Here is a 20,865-nt window from a genome sequence, read left to right on the forward strand (position 1 = left end):
GAGGAACAGCGGTAGACAAGAGTATGTCGCAGGACCACCAAACATTAAAAAGATCCCCTATCTTTATTACACCACCAGCAAACATCAGAGTGGGTAAGCGTGTCTAAAGAAGTTACATCAGGGGTCTTACACCAGCGGGACAAAATCTGGTAACCATTTTCCTGAATTCGTACATGCTAACCTTAACCTGGTAATTTCGGTCTCAGAAAAGGAGAAGAGGAGGGATCTACAAATGTGAGGTTTTTTTTTAATATAATAATGAAATCTGTTTGTGAACCGGTGTGGTCTGAGATAATAGTTTGTCAAACCATTGCAAAGGTTTAGGACCTACAAAATATTGGCCAAAAGACTTAAGTCGCATTTTAAGAAACGAGAGCAATGGAGAGTGAAGGATGGAAAACCCCAGCAAAGAAGACAAAGAAATGTCATCCTTGAGACGCCCTGAAGTATTAAAGAGTTGGGTCTGCAAACAGCAGGAAGAGGCCACTGAAACAGGGATGCCCTCTCTCAAAGCCACTGGAGCGAGACTCAGGAGATCCCGGATTTGTAACAGAAGGGAGGGTACCGAACAACCAGTAGAACTAAATGAGAAATTGTGCCAAACCTTTAGTCACCAAAGTCAATGGATTATACCATTTAGCAGACTCTACCGCCTCTCTATTATACAATACTAGGTGCGCAGAGGAATCAGAGAGAGCGTTTTCCACCGATATCCATAGTTTATAAGCAGGAGCATGAATCCAATCCAAGATCAGTGACAAATGTATGGCCCGGTAATATTTCTCCGGATCAGGCAAACCTATACCACCATTCCCCTGATGCGCAAATAACATCAATACACAACGAAATAACAAATATAAATCTTTATTATCCCATTAGGGAAAAATTACCCACAAAATACATACATTTAAAACACAAATAATTAACAACACCCCGGATAGGAATGTCCACCATATCCCATAATAATAACCATGTGATATTACAGTAATGTAATAATACAAAGTATTGCCTGAAGATCAGGAGTCTAGAATTGATCAACTAGCTATGGCATAAATGTTTTACATGACACATGTGTAAGTATGTAAGTCACATCGGTATCCACCTGATTTCTGCCTAGTCAGAATGTCTCTAGCTATTCTGGCTTTTTTGTTCTGCCAAAGTTAGCAAATAATCTATTAATGTCTGTAAAAAATGCCCTGGTGAGTGGTAGTGGTAAAACCTACATAAGATATGTAAGTTTAGGCAAAATAAAGGACATCAAAACATTTTTCCTGCCAAACCACGAAATAAAGGGTATATCAAACTGTCTCAGCTGGGCAGGTATAGAAGTAAGAAAAGGGGCATAATTTAAGGTGAACAAATGATCTAAGTTACTTCCTACCCGAATACCTAAAAAAATAATATATGGAGAAGTCCAGTTATAGCCAGAACACTCCGCTAACTGTTCTATAGGTGATGTAGACATGGAAAACCCTAGAGCTTGAGACTTCCCGTCATTCACTTTAAAATTAGAAAGAGTACTAAAGAAGTCAAATATATGCTTAATTCTGGGGAGTGCGAACTTCGGATTGGTAACCATCAGTAGCATATATCCGCATAAGCCGCAACCTTATGGGCTCTGTTTCCCAGTTGTATCCCCTGAATCTCTTTGTCCAGTCTAATGGCTTGCATAAGAGTTTCCATAACCATCAAAAATAGCAAAGGATGACAGGGGGCAACCTTGTCTTGGGCCGTTACGAATCCCAAAGGGAGAGGACAAGATACCATTTACTAGGACAGATGCCAAAGGATCCGCATACATAGAAAATTTGGCCTCAATAAAGAGGGCAGGAAAATTAAAAGCCAATAAAACTTGTTTCATGTAACCCCAATCTATTCTAGCAAATGCCTTCTCAGCATCTGTGCTGAGAAGGACAATGGGAATCTTATTTTTCCATGAGTAGTGCAAAATATGAAAAACTCTAAGAGAATTATCCTCTCCTTCTCTATTCTTAACGAACCCAACCTGATCCGGTGCAATTATGTCAGGAAGAATATGTTTAAGCCTATTAGCTAGTAACTTTGCAATAACCTTTAAATCAATATGAAGAAGGGATATGGGCCTACAATTAGAGCATAAATTTAAATCCTTACACTCCCTGGGAATAAGTGAAATGTGTGCATGTGTCATAACAGGAGAAAGTGAGTGACCCAGTAGAGAAAGGTTCGCCAGCGACAACAATCTAGGAAGCAGTATTTCCTTAAACGAAGAAGAATAAATGACAGGCAGGCCATCTGGACCTGGACATTTGCCAGAAGAAGATTGTCTTAAAGCAGTTTCGAGTTCCAACAAAGTAAATGGTTGAGTAAGCTCCTCACTTTGCGAAGAAGACAGCAATGGAAGTGACACAGAGTCCAAAAATGTGGAGATAAGGGAAGAACGATCAGTCGCAGAGAGGAGAGGAACCAACCCCCGTCAAATTATATAAATCTTTATCATATGAACATAATTGGTCAGCAATATGGGTAGAGGAGTAAAGATGATTACCTTTCGTATCCTTCAACATATTTAAGAGTGTGTCTATGTTTAAATCTCTTAGACATAAATTTAGAGGCCTTATTAACATGAGCATAAAATTTATGCTTAAAATGCATAAAGGATTTCGCAGACGACACATTTAGCTTATTCAGCAATTGAGTTCTCAAGGAAGCTAACTCCTGTGTATGTTGTAAGGCCATAGAGGCTTTATTTAATCTTTCCACAATCTGAATTTTTTGAAAAAGGTCATTGACACACTTGGTCCTCTCCCTCTGCAAGTGAGAAAAATAACTAATGAATTGTCCTCGAATGATAGCCTTGTGAGCATCCCAGACTACAGCAGAGGAGACGTCAGGGGTTTCATTAAATTTAAAAAAGTCTGTTAATTTAGCTTTAAAATCATCCTGGACAACAGTAGAACCAAGGATAGAATCGTTCAACCGCCATATAGCCGAACGTTTAGGCATATCCGGAAGGTTCAGCGTTAAAAATCATAGGGGCATGATCGGAATGTAACTGCAAACCAATCTGCACTTGGGAAACATATTTGAGAGAAGACTTAGACAAGAAAAAATAATCTAATCTATGATAGGAGGAGTACACAGAGGACTAAAAAGTGTAATCTAATTGAGTCGGGTTAAGGCACCTCCATACATCAACTAGCCCATAAGATACTAGCAGAGAACTCAATTTACACAGAGCTTTCATGAACAAAGTAGATTTTTTAGAGGAGGAGTCAACCAGTGGATCAATGGACAAGTTGAAATCTCCCCCTATAAAAACGAAACCTTCTGTAAATGTGTCTAACAAGGCAAACGTGGAGATCAACCAATCAATTTGACCAGTGTTTGGAGTGTAAAAATTGGCAAAAGTAAATGTCTGATTCCCAACAGTTCCCTTCAAACTATAAATACCTCCCTTCCGCATCCTAAAATGAGACAAATATTCAAAAGGACAATTGCAACTAAAGCCTCTTGAAGCAGAATGCGGAAGCCCACAATGATGCCACACAGGGAAAGTGGAGAAGGAAAGGTTAGGGAAATGATTCAACTTAAAATGCGTCTCCTGTAAAAGTATAACATCACAAAAAGCCTTCCTGAGAGACGAAAAGACTTGACACCTCTTAGAAGGGGAATTAAACACTCTAACATTGTACGAAACAACTTTCAAAGATGCCATAAGTATAATATGAAATTAAACATAAGAAAAAAAATAAGTATAGAAAAATAAGTAATTAGTAAAGCATCACAATAAGTCATTTGTAGAGTCAGTGACATGATAAAATAATAAAGCCTGACCTGTAAATATGAAAAAGTATAAGCACACATGTACATAAAACCGAGAAACAATGCCAAGAGACATAGCATATACAATTGTGAAACGAACAGTAGAACAGAACATATTACGTCATACAGTCGAATGGATCTAGCATCCATTGCCACAAATGTAACAAAAATTAAAGGAATAATGCAAATAGAAAGCAAAAAAGGAAGGGGGGGAAATATCATGTAAAATATTTCCAAAACCAAAAGATGAAGACTCTCTAATGGTCAGATGGAGGCAATCAAACATTTAGATAACCATTCAAGTTATGTTCCACAAAATAAGCAAAGAAATTGCACAGAAAACAATATGCAAATAACCATATGGAGTAGTTTGCGGAACTGGAGTAAGAGAAGCTAAATCTGTAACAAGGTCCCAGTCCTCAATTTGCAATGGGGCAATCCCAAGATAATCGTAGACTTCCGCAAGATCTCCTATCGATGAAATATTGAATCGCCGACCGTCAGTCGAGAAAGAAAGTCCAAACGGAAAAGTCCATCTATAAAGAATTCCTTTGGTCCGTAGAAGATCCGTAAGTGGTTTAAGCTTCCTCCGCTTTTGTAGAGTAATAGCAACCAAATCCTGATAAATTGAGATCAATGTGCCTTTAAATAGAACAGGAGCTGCTTCTCTGGACTTGAAAAGGATTTTGTCTTTAACTTTGAAGTTCAGATAGCGACAAATTATGTCTCGTGGAGGTTAATTGGCTTTCGGTTTCGGGCGCAATGCCCGGTGGGCATGTTTGATGACAATCTCATCATCCGCAGAAGTGTCCCCCGAAAGCGAACGAGAAATAAACAAAATGGCAGCTGGGATTTCTTTAGAGGACACAGATTCTGGAACACCACGGAAACGCAAATTGTTTCTGCGGCCATGATTTTCCTGATCCTCCAGCGATCTGAAAATAGTATAAAGGTAGTCTGACTTGAGGAAAAGTTTTGCACAGTGGCAGCATTAAAATCCAATATGGCCGCCTGGGTATTTTCCAGTGTTTCAACCCTATGACCAAATTGTTTAATGTCTTGTTTAATTTCAGCAATATCCTGTACTGCTGGTTCCAGAGTTTTAACCAGTACCTGCAGAAACATTCGTATCATGAAAGGTAAGTCCCCAGCAGCCGACATACCTGTAGCTTCAGTGTCAGTGGTGTCAGCACTCTCATCTCCTCTCTGCCGGCGAGATGGCGGCGCCATCTTGGGACCCCGGGACGTTAGAGAAGTGGATTTCTTTTCAAAGAATTTTTCCACTTTGGCTTGTGAGGGAGTCGGGGCAATAGTCTCCGATGCTTCCCTAGCTTTGCTGCCTCCTATCTTGACCATTTTGAGGTCGTTGCTGCTTCCGTGAGCTTCTGTGGGTTGCTGGATGTACGGAGCTCAGCAAAACACGTCCATGCAGTTTCACTGCTAGCTCCGCCCCCCCTTCTTTGATTTACTTTTAATAAATCTTCCTCCATATAATCTGATTTCTCACTGTCTTCTGTGCTCCCTAACAGGATGAAGAAATATTGTGAGGAGGAGCAGGAGAAAGTTCTGAAGAGGTATGTATATGATGTGAAGTATTGTGTTCAAGACATTATGTTAGCACTAAATGACACATTCAAACGTGGCAGATTTTGCATATTCAGGCAAATTTGCAAATTTTAGGGTTTATTCAGATGTGGCGAATTTCACAGTGGACTTGCCACAGGTTTCAGCATTTGCAGTGAAAATCCGCACTGAAAGCTATTTTCCACACCGTTCTTTTTCGCAATGTCTGCACTAAGTTAACTAAAAATCTATTGAAACCAAAGAAAAAAAGTCTGCCTGTCCGCAGCGGAATTCAACAGCAATTCCGCCACGTCTGAACATGCCCTAACGGAGCATCATCCTTGAGTCATATTATGTATTATTTCAGCAAATCAGCATTATCCTAATATACGACAACTGAAACAATACTAGCAGGGGCGTAACTAGGAAAGACTGGGCCCCATAGCAAACTTTTGACTCCACAGGGGGACTGTATGGCGCTATCTACAGAGGGGGCTGCATGGCGCTATCTACAGGGGGACTGAATGGCGCTATCCACAGGGGGACTGTTTGGCGATATCCACAGGGGGACTGTATGGCGTTATCTACAGAGGGGGCTGTATGGCGTTATCTACAGGGGGGACTGTATGGCATTATCTATAGGGGGGACTGTATGGCGTTATCTACAGGGGGTCTGTATGGCATTATCTACAGGGGGTCTGTATGGCGTTCCCTACAGGGGGGGTCTGTAGGGAACGCCATACAGCCTCCCCCCCTGTAGGGAACGCCATACAGCCCCCCTGTAGGGAACGCCATACAGCCCCCCCCTGTAGGAAACACCATACAGCCCCCCTGTAGGGAACGCCATACAGCCCCCCTGTAGGGAATGCCATACAGCCCCCCCTGTAGGGAACGCCATACAGCCCCCCTGTAGGGAACGCCATCCAGCCCCCCCCTGTAGGGAACGCCATCCAGCTCCCCATGTAGGGAACGCCATACAGCCCCCCTGTAGGGAACGCCTTACAGCCCCCCTGTAGGGAACGCCATAAAGTCCCTCCCTGTAGGGAACGCCATACAGCCCCTCCCTGTAAGGAACGCCATACAGCCCCCCCTGTAGGGAACGCCATACAGCCCCCCCTGTAGGGAACGCTATACAGCCCCCCCCTGTAGGGAACGCAATACAGCGTCCCCAACCCCCCAAAAAATGCGACCTACCGTGTGAAAAGACAAAAGACATGTATCCCCTATCCACAGGATAGGGGATACATGTGTGATCGCTGGCAGCGATAGGGAGAACGGGCCGGCGCTCCATTCATTTCTACGGAGCTGCCGACACAGACCCCGGAAGTCCGAGGTTTGTGATGTAGAACTTCAGGGGACTTTCAGTCCCCGTTCTCCCTATCGCTGCCAGCGATCACACATGTATCCCCTATCCTGTGGATAGGGGATACATGTCTTTTGTTTAATGGCAGAGCAGGGAGATACCTCCCTGCTCTGCCGTAGTAATCAGTGGCGTCGCGCTGTAGCAGCCATAGCGGCTGCTAGCGGAGCCTCCGGCCATGGTGGGGGCCCGTGCCGGCGGGCGACATGGGCACCCTCATGCCGCGGGCCCCGTAGCAGCCGCTACGGCTGCTATAGCGGTAGTTACGCCACTCAATACTGGACATTGTTGTCCAGTTGTCATACATATGAGCCAGTAATATTATGATAGTTTTTATTTTCTGATGAATTTAGTCAGACAGGTAATGATATAATATTAGGAAATTGCTGATTTTCAGTTTTTGTCTGCACTAGTTTTCATGAAGAAGGCCATATAGTATAATCTAAATTCCTGCACATTATATCACTTGTATTTGTCATTTTTGCATTTATTCCTTTTTATTTTCTACAACAGATGGAAACAAAGAGCGTCTGAGGCAAAGCAAGAATTCTGGTAAATATCTAATAGAATAATGTACACTAGTGTTAGGACATGGGAGTCCTCCATGCAGAGTGATGTACAGATGTAGCCATCTTTAACTTGATTCTGATAACTTGCTGCAGTGTGATATCCCCCATCAAAAGCCACTGAAAAGTCATTGAAAAAGTCAAGATAAGAGATCAAGTCATTGTTTATTTATTGCGTGAAAAGTTAAGGTAAAGACGGCTACATCTGTAGGTGCAGACTTAGGATATGTGATAAAATCATCCTGTATAATCTATGGGAAAGCAGCAATTAATTTAATGGATTTATCTGAGAGAAATACGTTATAAAAATGATAAATTCTTTGATTTTCGCCACGGCTGTATTTTCTATTACACGATTGAATTTGGAAATGTTTCTGAACTGCCCTGTTTAGACACAATAATGTAAGTATGTAAAACAAGTTGGATCAAATGTATATTGAAGGAGCCTATAGCATCACAAAAATGTAGTAAAGGTGAAATGGAATTGTGTATTTTTTAATTTTTATCGACCAAAACACCCTATTTTTACTATGGACGTTGGCGACACTGATCCTAGATTAAACAATCCTTCAACCTCATCTTCTTTTCAACACTGCTTCACCCTCCCCATGTAGGTGCAATCCATCCATACATTAGGGTCTGTAGCCAACAGTGAAGTCGACATGGTTCTCCAAGAACCCAAAACCCTCTTTCCTACACCAATTCTTGAGCCACGTGTTTACCTTCCTATTCTCCTGCTGTCTCTCTGGTGTGGTGTATGGGACAGGGAGTACTGTATTTCCGAAAATTCTACATTTAAGGTCATTGCCCTGAATTTACTACCTGAGGTTTAACCTGAGGGTTTTTCTTCCATTGATTCACTGTGGCAGATTTATCAATGTATTTATGTCTGTTTTCTGACAAAAATACCTTAAAGAGAATGGAATTTGCACTAAATGGCATATTTATGAGACCTCTGGGCCACGGTGTCCAAACATACAGTATGATTGTGTCCAAAAAAAGTGAGTGGGATTTTAGAGTTGCACCGAGCACAACACATTTAAGGTTTTCTAACACTTTTCTTCTTCGAAAATTGCCAGAAAACAATGACAAGTCTGAAAACAATGCTAAGTTTCTCACCTATGCCAGATTCATCAACAGGGCATGGCTCACCCTACACTTATGATAAAATGTTTAATGCGATATGTCCAATAGTGAAGAAGATGAGGATGAGGAGAAAGAAGGAGAGATGGAGACTGATGAATATATAGAGAGCACAGAGGAGAACATCAAACGGTTAGTGAAAGTCCATATACAATGAGCAAAATATATACTAACACTATACAGTAGATTACACATTATAGATTTATACAAATTGCTGATAAATGGCGAATTTATAAAAAATATGGCTGCACATACAGAACATGGCTAGAAACATAACTACCATTGATGGACACCAGTCATTTAGCATATTGTATAGGAATGAAATGACGGGTATATGGGAAACCTGCACTAGGGGCCACAGTGCGATTAAATTGTTACATAGAGATATAGAAGTAATGTGAGCCGCAAGTTTAGATAAAGGCAATCTGTCCAATCTATGGGAAAATAAAAATAAATTTATTCGGGGACAGATGTTATGTTAATGATATTTTCTGTAATTTTATAATTGTCCAAAGTGTCAATGAATGTAACAGGAGCCTTATTTTATATTCTAGACTGAAGCAATGGCAAACTTATGGAGGATTTGATGAACTGGATTTTGTCATGTAAGTTTGAACTGATGTTTTACCCATCCACACAACACTACGGCTATGTTCACACGCTAAACAAAAAACGGCTGTAAAATACGGAGCTGTGTTCAAGGGGAAACAGCCTCTGATTTTCAGCCATTTTAATCATCAAGCATTTTTTTTATGCGTTTTTTTTGCGTCTGTTTTTGGAGCTGTTTTTCTATTGACCCAATGAAAAACGGCTCAAGAAGGACCATGCACTTCTTTTTACAGGGCGCTTTTTACGCGCCATTTTTTCAAATGGCCTCTAAAAAAAAACGCCCCGTCAGAATGAAATGCCGTTTTTCCCAATGAAATGGGCAGATGTTTGGAGGCGTTTAGCCTCCGTATTTTTATCCATTTTTCAGGGCGTTTACCTCCCGAAAAACTGATGAAAATAAGGCGTGTGAATATACCCTCAGGAGTATACGGGCACATTCAGACGTGGCAATGTTTTTTACATTTGTTTCTATACATTTTTAGGGAACTTAGTTCAGATGTTGCGGAAAATAACTGTGCGGAAATTAGGCTGCGGTTCACAATTTTCCCTCCGCAGCATGCACATTATGTTACGGAGAAGTAGCGGAATTTCACTGCGGATTTCAGCCTTTGCAATGCAAAAACTGAAATCTGTGGCAAGTCCGCTGTGGTATCTGCAACGTCTGAATTCCGCCACGTCTGAACTTGGCCTTACATGGAATTTCAGCATTTAGCTAGATTTAGCCAACAAGTTCAGCAGTGTGTAACATCCTTGAGGATTTAGCAAAACATAAGTCTGTACATTTCCAGCCTGAAATTCAGTTGTGACTTCAGTTAACCACAAAACATTAGTCTACCCTCTCCCCTTCCCCATTACTTACAGTAGTCCAGGAAGACATATGAAGTTGTTGGGAGGGTCACTTAACCCCTTTAGGACACAACCTGTTTGGCCTTATGGCACAGCCGATTTTTCAAGTCTGACATGTGTTATTTTATGTGAATCCTTTTACCTATCCAAGCGATTCTGAGATTGTTTTCTCGTGACATATTATACTTTATGGTAGTGAAAAAATTTGGTCGACAAATGTAATATTTATTTGTGAAAAACACCAACATTTAGAGAAAATTTGCAAAAAAATAGCATTTTTCTAAATTTAAGTGTATCTGCTAGTAAAACAAATATTAATACCACACAAAATAGTTACTAATTTACATTTCCCATATGTCTACTTCATGTTTGCATCATTTTTTGAACATACTTTTAATTTTCTAGGACGTTACAACGATTAGAACTTTAGCAGCAATTTCTCACATTTTCAGGAAAATTACAAAAGGCTATTATTTCAGGGACCAGTTCAGTTCTGAAGTGACTTTGAGGGCCTTATATATTAGAAAGTCCCCATAAATCACCCCATTTTAAAAACTGCTCCCTCAAAGTATTCAAAACAGCATTCTCAAAGTCTCTCAACCCTTTAGGTGTTTCACAGGAATTAAATCAATGTAGAGGTGAAATGTTAGAATTTTATTTTTTTGGCCGAAGTTCATTTGTAATACATTTTTTTCTGTAACACAGAAGGTTTTACCAGAGAAACGCAACTCAATATTTATTGCCAAGATTCTTCAGTTTTTATAAATATCCCACATGTGGCCCTAGTATGCTAATGGACTGAAGAACAGGCCTCAGAATCAAAGGAGCACCTAGTGGATTTTGGGGCCTCCTTTTTTTTTAGAATATATTTTAGGCACCATGTCAGGTTTGAAGAGATCTTGTGGTGCCAAAGCAGTGGAAACCCCCAAAAGTGACCCCATTTTGGAAACTACACCCCCTCAAGGAGTTTATCTAGGGGTATAGTTAGAATTTTGACCCCTTATTTATTTTGTTAAATTAAATTGAATTAGTATGTGAAGATGAAAGTCTACCTTTTTTCTGAAAAAACATAGAATATTTACATTTTTACAAGGACTAAAGGCAAAAAAACACCCTAACGTTTGTAAAGCCATTTCTCCTGATTACGGCAATACCCCATATGTTGTAATAAACGGCTGTTTAGACCCACAGCAGGGCTCAGAAAGGAAGGAGCACCATTTGGATTTTTGAGCGCAGATTTTGCTGGAATGGTTGTCGGTGCCATGTTGTGTTTGCAACGCCCTTGAGAGATGAAAAGAGTGGAAATCCCTAAAAGTGACCCCATTTTGGAAATTAAAGCCCTCAAGGAATTTTTCTAGCGATATAGTTAGCATTTTGACCTCACAGAGTTGTTGCAAAATTTAGTGTAAATAGACTGTGAAGATTAAAATCTCATTTTTTTTTCGGAAAAACACATCAAATTTTTTAATTTTGACAAGGAATAAATTAGAAAAAGTACCCCATCATTTGTAAAGTCATTTCTCACGATTACGGCAGTACTCCATATGTGGTAATAAACTGCTGTTTGGACCTACGGCAGGGCTCAGAAGAGAAGGAGCACAATTTGTAGCACAGATTTTGTTGGAATGGTCTTCAGGTGCCATCTCGCGTTTGCAGGGCTCCTGAGGTACCAGTACAGTGAAGTGACCCCATTTTGGATACTGCACCCCTCAAAGAATTTATGTAGGGGTGTGAACACTTTTATGACCCCAAGGTTTTCCTGGCTTGAAAAATAAAATGTTAAATTTTTTACAAATGCAGAATTTTTGGGGCAGATTTTTCAGACACAGCATATAAGTGAAGTAATTCACCTCAATATTTATTGGGGTATTTCTTCTGACTTCAGAAATACCCCCAAAGTGGTCTAAATATGTTGTCTGGACGCATAGCAGTCCCTGGCAGCGAAGAAGCACCACAAGGATTTTGAGGCCTTATTTTTACTTGGATCATTTTAGCCACAAGTATAGGCCTAAAAAATTATGCAGATCATACACATTTATTATAATATTAGGTATTCATCTAGGGTTATAATGAGGGTTTTTAGTTTTGTTATACGTTTTGTTAGAGTGTCCAATTTTAAAAATAGGTAAAAGATCAGAATGATAAAGGGAGGGGTGGGGATTTCAAAAGTATAATTTTTTTAATCCAGGGAGGTGTGGAAGATGCGGATTCCTTCATATAGAGTCCGGGTTTTGATGGACAGGTGTCACACTGATATATGGTATCCTTACGGATACCCCTTTTTTCACAGACACGACACCTTTTTTGTACCCTCCATTTTTTTTTGGTGTTGCAGGCACTTCACTTGGAAAATGCTGCCCAGGAACGATACGGCAAGAACTACTTGAAGCAGCATATGTTTCCGCCACCTCGTCTCCGAGCAAATTAAATTTTATAATTTTTTTCTTGGTACTCCAAGTAGGTACCCGGGTGGCCAGCTTTACAGAAAATTAAAAGTCTACAGTGCCATCTGTACAAGGTACACTGCCAATATTTTGTACCAAATTTTGCTTTTCCTCATGGCACTATACGGTTTTAACACCTGGTCATTCAGGTCAAAACCCCATGAATTTATTATATGCCTAAATGCATATAGGCTTCATCGTGGACGTTGTGAATCCACGTGTGGGGATAGGGGTGCAGCTGGCGTCATGCATAGATGTCAGCATGCATAGATCTTTTTTATCCCGGTATTTCAGACACAGGACCCTATTCTGCAGCAATGCCTTGCTTTCTCCAATTTGCAGGGATTGGCCGATGAGGGTCTTGGGAAGGTGCCGCTGTTTTTTTCGGACCGTCCCACATTCCACAGTTTTTTTTGTCTTTTAGACATTTGAACAGGGGTACACATGTGTACCAGTTGTCCAAGTGCAAGTTGTACCCCTGATCTAAGAGTGGGTGCAGGAGGTACCACACTATCTTCCCTGTTGTGGACAGGATGGGGGGACAATTTGGGGGATGTATTGTCCTGTCCTTCCCTTCATAGATTCGGAAAGCATGTGTGTATCCGGTCTCAGACTCACACAGCTTGTAGACCTTGATCCCGTACCTGGTGCGCTTATTGGGCAAATATTGGTGAAACTTCAGCCTACCCTTGAAGTGCACCAGGGATTCATCAACTGAAATCTCGTTGTCGGGGGTGTAGATTTCGGTACATTTTGGGGGAAAAATGTTTATGAGGGGCATAATTTTAAAAAGTCTATTGGAATTGGGGTCATCCTGGGGGGGGGGCATTGGGAGTTGTCATTAAAGGAACAGTGTCATCACAAATTATTTTTTTATATGTTAAAGATGTTAGTGCTTTATTAAAAACGTTTATATTCATTTGTGTGTTTGTGTTTTACTTTTTCTTATTTTTACACTTTTTCTTCCCTATGGGGGCTGCCATTTTTTGTTCCATTTCTGTCTGTGTCGATTAACGACACATACAGACATGGAATACGGCAGCCACAGTCCCATAGGGACTGCGGACGGCTCCCGTCCCATTGACTTCAGTGTACGGCGTCTGTGTGGGAACTGCGCATGCGCCGCTCCCACACAGTCCAATTCGAAATTGGCGCCGTCCGGCGCCATTTTCCTGTGGACCGGAAGTCGCGGCCGGACAGTAATATTACTACTTCCGGTCGCGGCTTCCGGATTTGTGCACTTGGACCAGCGGCAGCAAACGGAGCGGACGGGCCGGAGGGAGCCGCGGCGGCAGGAGCAGGTAAGAGATTTCAATGTATGTTCGTGTTTGTGTGTGTTTACTACTGTATGTAAACCTACTACACTGTGTGTTAGCTCAAAAAATGGCGACACACAGTGTAGGAGGTTACACCGTTCAAACCCCTCGTTTATCCCGGCACTAGCCAGGATAAAGGAGGGGGGGATGCTGAGAGCTCACTAGAGCGAGGGCTTTTAACCCAATGTTGCAATGCTGCAATTTTGGGAATAGCTCCATCTAGTGACCAAAAATGGGTAGTATTATAAATTTTGAATTAATTTATAATATTTCCTGACTCGTGAAAAAAATAAAAAAAATTTGAACAATGTTTAATCACCCACACACTAAATGTTTAATTTAAAAAAAAAAACATGTTTTTCTGGCAACACATTGCCTTTAAAGTGCAGACATTTTTGGATGGCCTCAAAGCGGGGTCTGGTCATTGTATTTCAGTACAACGGACAATCATATAAAATGTCCATGGAGCAGTAGGATCTCACTTTGGGCTTTTTAGTGAGACCCATGTTGAGGACTAACCCCCAATATTTTTGCATTTCTGCACAATTAGTTGGTAGCCAATGATTGGGCTGGACATAAAAGGAGTTTGGGTGTTCGGCTATAAATTGGTGGGGACGTAGATGTTGGTTTTAGCCACCATAAGCTCTATCAAATTGTCGGTAAAGAACAATTTGAAATATCCATTTACAGTCAGTCCTTCCGTCTGCATATGAATTCCTGCCGCAGCAGTAAATTCTGGGATATGGGGGATGTAATTGGTTGTGGTGACCAATCACTGCTGGCAGTACCAGGGTCAGGCAGAACGGCAGTTTCAGGGTCAGGCAGAACCTGGGCACTAACCCTCCTGCGATTACGAGGAGGCTCCTCACTGTCACTAGAGGAGGAGGAGAAGAACGAGAGAAAGAACTCTGGTTCCTGACCACTCGCTGAGTCCGTATCGAATGCGATGATGGCATATGCCTCTTCAGCGGTGTAACGTTTCTCAGCCATTTTATTAATTTGTGTGTAAATATATGTAGTTTATACACACGTAGCTGTAACAAACCGTTGTATAACAAAGATTTTTCGTTTTTTCACATAAAACAATAAACACTAACTAACGCTTGCTAATGCTAACACTGACACACTACGTTTTTTCGGGTTTTTAAGTTTTTTCACAAAAATCACTAAACACGAACAAACAATTGTTTTTGTTTTTGTATAACACTTAGTACCACTTACTAACTGACACTAACGCTGACTAACTGACAAGTGACGAGACTGACAGTGACGGATTGACACTAACTGACAAGTGACGCAACTGACGCTACGGATTGACGCTGACTAACTGACAACTGACGTGACGAATTGATGTAGACGACCTAGAAAACTACCTAACAACTAAAATATTTTAAGGGTATGTGTACACGGTGAGAGGCTTTTACGGCTGAAATGACAGACTGTTTTCAGGAGAAAACAGCTGCCTCGTTTCAGCCGTAAAAGCTCCTCCTCGTAATATACGAGGCGTCTGTGATGCTCGTAAATCTTGAGCTGCGTTTCATTGAGTTCAATGAAGAACGGCTCAAATTACGTTGCAAAGAAGTGCCCTGCACTTCTTTAACGAGGCAGTCAATTTACGCGTCGTCGTTTGACAGCTGTCAAACGACGACGCGTAAATTACAGGTCGTCTGCACAGTACGTCGGCAAACCCATTCAAATGAATGGGCAGATGTTTGCCGACGTATTGTAGCCCTATTTTCAGGCGTAAATCGAGGCATAATACGCCTCGTTTACGTCTGAAAATAGGTAGTGTGAACCCAGCCTAAGTGATTTATGGATGGAAAAAAAAAAAGAAAATCTCCCTTATACACTGGGAGGTGTGTGGGGTCACACACTAGGTACAAGGGAGAGGGAAATTAGGGGTTAATTCTGATTTTAACTTTGTGTGGGGCACATAACACGAGACAGGCTCTGATCTCTCCAACTTCTCTTCACCAACAAAGAGATCAGAGCCTGTGTCCGGTATTTTTCACCCGCCCTGGATGAAAAACTTCCCAATCACGGCAATCGCCAGCAATGGACCACTGCTATTGGTCCATTGCTGGTCCATAGTAACTGTTTCCGGACTAATTTCAAGTCCCGGAACAGTTTTTAACACTTTATTTGCAGAAATAATGTAATTGGTGGTTCCGTACAGATCCACCGATTACATTGATCGCCGACATTGGACCACTTTACGGGTCCATTACCGGTGACTGGGAAGTGTTAGCTGTCGGTTGGGGGGTTTTACCTCCCCCGGCTAAAAACGCACTCTGATTGGTGGGTCTGAACAGACCCACCAATCACGGCGCTCGCCGGCAATGGACCACATCTTTTCGTCCATTGCCGGTCACATGGGGCATGGGGCAGGTGGGGGGTCCATAGTAACCGTTTCGGGACTAATTACAAGTCCCAGAACTGTTTTTAACATTTTATTTGCAGAAATTATGTAATCAGTGGATCTATACAGACTACATCGATCGCCGGCATTGAACCGCTTTTACAGGTCCATTGCCGGTGACTCGGGAGTGTTAGCTGTTGGGGACAGCTGACCTTCCCGTTCCCGGTGCGCTAAGACACTGGCCACCCAAACATACAGTTGCGTTGTGGTACGCCTAGAGGTTAAACGGAAGATCTGGTGGTCGCCTGGTGGTTTATTTTCCTGAGAAGATGTCCTGCTTGGTCAAAAAAAAGAAAATGTTTGACTCCTTAATTTTTTTAGAACGGCTATTTCTGAAATTTAGGACAGAAAATAGTATCCATAACATCAGGTTCCCTCTAAACATAATATTAGGAAAATACTGGGTTTTCACATTAATTTGAAAAATGGCCAAGTTTTTTACTTTTGCTCATTTTTTATTTATTTCACAAGGGCAAGGAATTGGTGGATACCAAAATGTATGATGAGAAAGGGAAGAACATGTGAGTAGTTTCTCTATTTGTTATGATGTGTTAAATATTTCCTGGAAAATTATGGAACTTGCCATTTATAATTATTTGTTTCCACTTCTTTCAAGCAGCAAAAGCAGCTACAATGGGGGAAGATCTTGATCCAGGTAACTAATGCTGATTTTCTCTGAGAGTGCGCACTCACACTCATAACAACACTGGACAGTGAGAGAAAAATCCTGTTCACTAATCACCACTGTCAACGCAAGATTTGTCATCTTATTATTTAATCCTCAAACTTTGTGTTTCCTACTTAGGTTCCTTAGCATCTTCTGCTGTTTTCTGTGCTGAAGCTTCAGACTATAAAGTAAGTAAATAATGCCCAGACATGGAAAATCTTAACCTCTTAAGGACACAGCCTAGTTTGGGCCTTAAGGCTCAGAGCCCATTTTTCAAATCTGACATATTTCACTTTATGTGGTAATAACTTCGGAATGCTTAAACCTATCCAAGCGATTCTGAGACTGTTTTCTCGTGAGACATTGGGCTTTATGTTAGTGGTAAAATTTGTCGGATATATTTGTGAAAAATAGCAAAATTTAGAGAAAATTTGAAAAAAAATTTAATTTTACTGAATTTAAATGCATTTGCTTGTAAGACGGAGGGTTATACCAACCAAAACAGTTGCTAGTTCACATTTCTCATATGTCTACTACATGTTGGCATCATTTTTTGAACATTCGTTTTTTTTTTCTAGGACGTTACAATGATTAGGACCTTACAAGGCTTAGAACATAAGTAGAGATGAGCGTACCGGGACAACCGAACCCGGTTTCGGTCCGAACTTCCGGAAAAGTTCGGTTCGCAGCGAATCCGTACTTCACCAGGTTCGGCCGAACCCGTTTTGACCGAACCCGGCTACATTTTGGCGCCTGCCACAAGTTACATCTAAAATGGAGGATTTCACAAGATCACCTGACATCAGGCTACCCCATAATGCCTTGCAAACGGCTCTCCCAGCCAATCGGGAGGCAGCATAGGGGCGGACTCAAGCCTGCAATAAAAGTCTATGCACGGAGCTCAGCGGCCATTTTACAGACAGGAGCTGTAGGGATAGCATCTCTGTGCAGTAAGGGAAAGCTTTAGGAATCTAAAAGGCAGGAATCCAGCAATCGAAGGGGCTCATCCACTACTCACTACTCAGCCAGTGTGTGAATACGCTTTTATAAGGGGCTCATCCCCGTTGCATCCACCTTGCAATACAGGCAGGCTTTGTAGTACTACAACGCCCAGCATTCCCTGAGTCAGTGCACAGTGGCTGATAGAAATTCTCATTCATTGCCATTTAGCAAGCCAGTGTCAGTGTGAATACGCTTTTAGAAGGGGCTCATCCCCGGCCGTTAACATAACAAACAAATAACAATCCAACTTGCAATACAGGCAGCCTTTGTATTAGTAGTAGTACTACAAGGCCCAGCATTCCCTGAGTGCACTGCAGCGTGGCTGATAGAAATTCTCATTCATTGCCATTTGCCAAGCCAGTGTCAGTGTGAATAGGCTTTTAGAAGGGGCTCATCTCCGGCCGTTAACATAACAAACAAATAACAATCTAACTTGCAATACAGGCAGCCCTTGTAGTAGTACTACAAGGCCCAGCATTCCCTGAGTGCACCGCGGCGTGGCTGATAGAAATTCTCATTCATTGCCATTTGCCAACCCAGTGTCAGTGTGAATACGCTTTTAGAAGGGGCTCATCCCCGGCCGTTAACATAACGAAATAACAATTCAACTTGCAATACATGCAGCCTTTGTAGTAGTAGTAGTAGTAGTACTACAAGGCCCAGCATTCCCTGAGTGCACTGCAGCGTGGCTGATAGAAATTCTCATTCATTGCCATTTGGCAAGCCAGTGTCAGTGTGAATACGCTTTTAGAAGGGGCTCATCCCCAGCCGTTAACATAACAAACAAATAACAATCCAACTTGCAATACAGGCAGCCTTTGTAGTAGACGTAGTACTACAAGGCTCAGCATTCCCTGAATGCACTGCAGCGTGGCTGATAGAAATTCTCATTCATTGCCATTTGCCAAGCCAGTGTCAGTGTGTGAATACGCTTTTAGAAGGGGCTCATCCCCGGCCGTTAACATAACAAACAAATAACAATCCAACTTGCAATACAGGCAGCCTTTGTAGTAGATGTAGTACTACAAGGCCCAGCATTCCCTGAGTGCAATGCAGCGTGGCTGATAGAAATTCTCATTCATTGCCATTTGCCAAGCCAGTGTCAGTGTGTGAATACGCTTTTAGAAGGGGCTCATCCCCGGCCGTTAACATAACAAACAAATAACAATCCAACTTGCAATACAGGCAGCCTTTGTAGTAGACGTAGTACTACAAGGCCCAGCATTCCCTGAGTGCACTGCAGCGTGGCTGATAGAAATTCTCAGTCATTGCCATTTGCCAAGCCAGTGTCAGTGTGAATAGGCTTTTAGAAGGGGCTCATCCCCGGCCATTAACATAACAAACAAATAACAATCCAACTTGCAATACAGGCAGCCCTTGTAGTAGTACTACAAGGCCCAGCATTCCCTGAGTGCACCGCGGCGTGGCTGATAGAAATTCTCATTCATTGCCATTTGCCAACCCAGTGTCAGTGTGTGAATACGATTTTAGAAGGGGCTCATCCCCGGCCGTTAACATAACAAAATAACAATTCAACTTGCAATACATGCAGCCTTTGTAGTAGTACTACAACGCCCAGCATTCCCTGAGTGCACTGCAGCGTGGCTGATAGAAATTCTCATTCATTGCCATTTGCCAAGCCAGTGTCAGTGTGTGAATACGCTTTTAGTAGGGGCTCATCCCCGGCCGTTAACATAACAAACAAATAACAATCCAACTTGCAATACAGGCAGCCTTTGTAGTAGACGTAGTACTACAAGGCCCAGCATTCCCTGAGTGCAATGCAGCGTGGCTGATAGAAATTCTCATTCATTGCCATTTGCCAAGCCAGTGTCAGTGTGTGAATACGCTTTTAGAAGGGGCTCATCCCCGGCCGTTAACATAACACACAAATAACAATCCGACTTGCAATACAGGCAGCCTTTGTAGTAGACGTAGTACTACAACGCCCAGCACTCCCTGAGTGCACTGCAGCGTGGCTGATAGAAATTCTCATTCATTGCCATTTGCCAAGCCAGTGTCAGTGTGTGAATACGCTTTTAGAAGGGGCTCATCCCCGGTCGTTAACATAACAAACAAATAACAATCCAACTTGCAATACAGGCAGCCTTTGTAGTAGACGTAGTACTACAACGCCCAGCATTCCCTGAGTGCACTGCAGCGTGGCTATTAGAAATTCTCATTCATTGCCATTTGCCAAGCCAGTGTCAGTGTGAATATGCTTTTAGAAGGGGCTCATCCCCCAGGCTTTGATTCAACTTGCTGCACTCCAGCAGTGAAATGTCTGGTAAAAAAAAGGTTCTGAAAGGATGGGGTAGAGGAAAAAACACCCATGCCGTCTCCTCTTCCAGTCCAAATGTTGGATCTGTTGGTGCCAGACCCAGTACCAGCATTTGTGGCACAAGACATGTGCCCATTTCCACTAGTAGCAGCAGCCATGTGCCTGCTGGTAGTAGTAGCAGTATCAGCAAGCCAGACTTGTCCATCTCCTCCAGTGGGCGGGTTACTTTAGACAATACGGCCATTGTGGACTGGTTGGCTGGCTCGCGGTCATCTCAGCAGGAAGACTCTGACGATCTGGCTTCAAGCCAGGTTTCGTTGGATTCCAGATCCTCTACAGTTCCTTGGCACAGTGACAGTAGTAATATAGGTATTTCTAGTGTTTCCATTCCATCATCTAGGTCCCGTCAGTTATCCATTACGGAATCGTTGTCCAATAAGCAACAATATATACCCAGTCATCCACTTGTCGTGCGGCTTAATTCACACCTGGCTAAGTTGTTGGTGGTGCAGTCGCTGCCATACCACCTGGTCGACTCCGCCGGCTTCAAGCAATTGATGGCGTGCGCTCAGCCTAGGTGGCGAATACCTAGCCGACATTATTTCTCCAAAACAGCTGTCCCTGCCTTGCACAAGCATGTGGAGGAAAAGGTGTGCCAGTCCTTGCAATTATCCGTGTGCAGCAGGGTACATGCCACCGTTGACACGTGGAGCAGCAACTATGGGCAGGGACAGTACATGTCTTTCACGGCCCACTGGGTCAATATTTTGCAGTCCGATGCACCACCGCAGCAATGCCAGGCATTACCACCTCCACGCTTGTATCTTTCTGGTTCAACTCCGGAC

The 20,865-nt window shown here is 42.3% G+C and overlaps 1 protein-coding gene across 11 annotated transcripts in view; it reads left to right on the forward strand.

Moving 5' to 3' along the window:
- LOC142652481 (uncharacterized) overlaps positions 1-20,865 on the forward strand; it is a 63,333-nt gene that overhangs the window by 17,316 nt on the left and 25,152 nt on the right. For 10 of the 11 annotated variants that reach the window (XM_075828117.1, XM_075828123.1, XM_075828116.1 and 7 more), the window contains 7 exons: positions 4,878-4,943; positions 5,334-5,378; positions 8,488-8,568; positions 8,991-9,041; positions 16,542-16,591; positions 16,687-16,725; positions 16,876-16,925. In XM_075828117.1, the coding sequence (XP_075684232.1) occupies positions 4,878-4,943; positions 5,334-5,378; positions 8,488-8,568; positions 8,991-9,041; positions 16,542-16,591; positions 16,687-16,725; positions 16,876-16,925 (382 nt within the window). The remainder of the gene's footprint in view (positions 1-4,877; positions 4,944-5,333; positions 5,379-8,487; positions 8,569-8,990; positions 9,042-16,541; positions 16,592-16,686; positions 16,726-16,875; positions 16,926-20,865) is intronic. The other variant, XM_075828120.1, reaches the window with a different exon arrangement.

This window comes from Rhinoderma darwinii, chromosome 5 (genome assembly GCF_050947455.1).
Source record: "Rhinoderma darwinii isolate aRhiDar2 chromosome 5, aRhiDar2.hap1, whole genome shotgun sequence".
Lineage (NCBI taxonomy): Eukaryota > Metazoa > Chordata > Amphibia > Anura > Rhinodermatidae > Rhinoderma > Rhinoderma darwinii.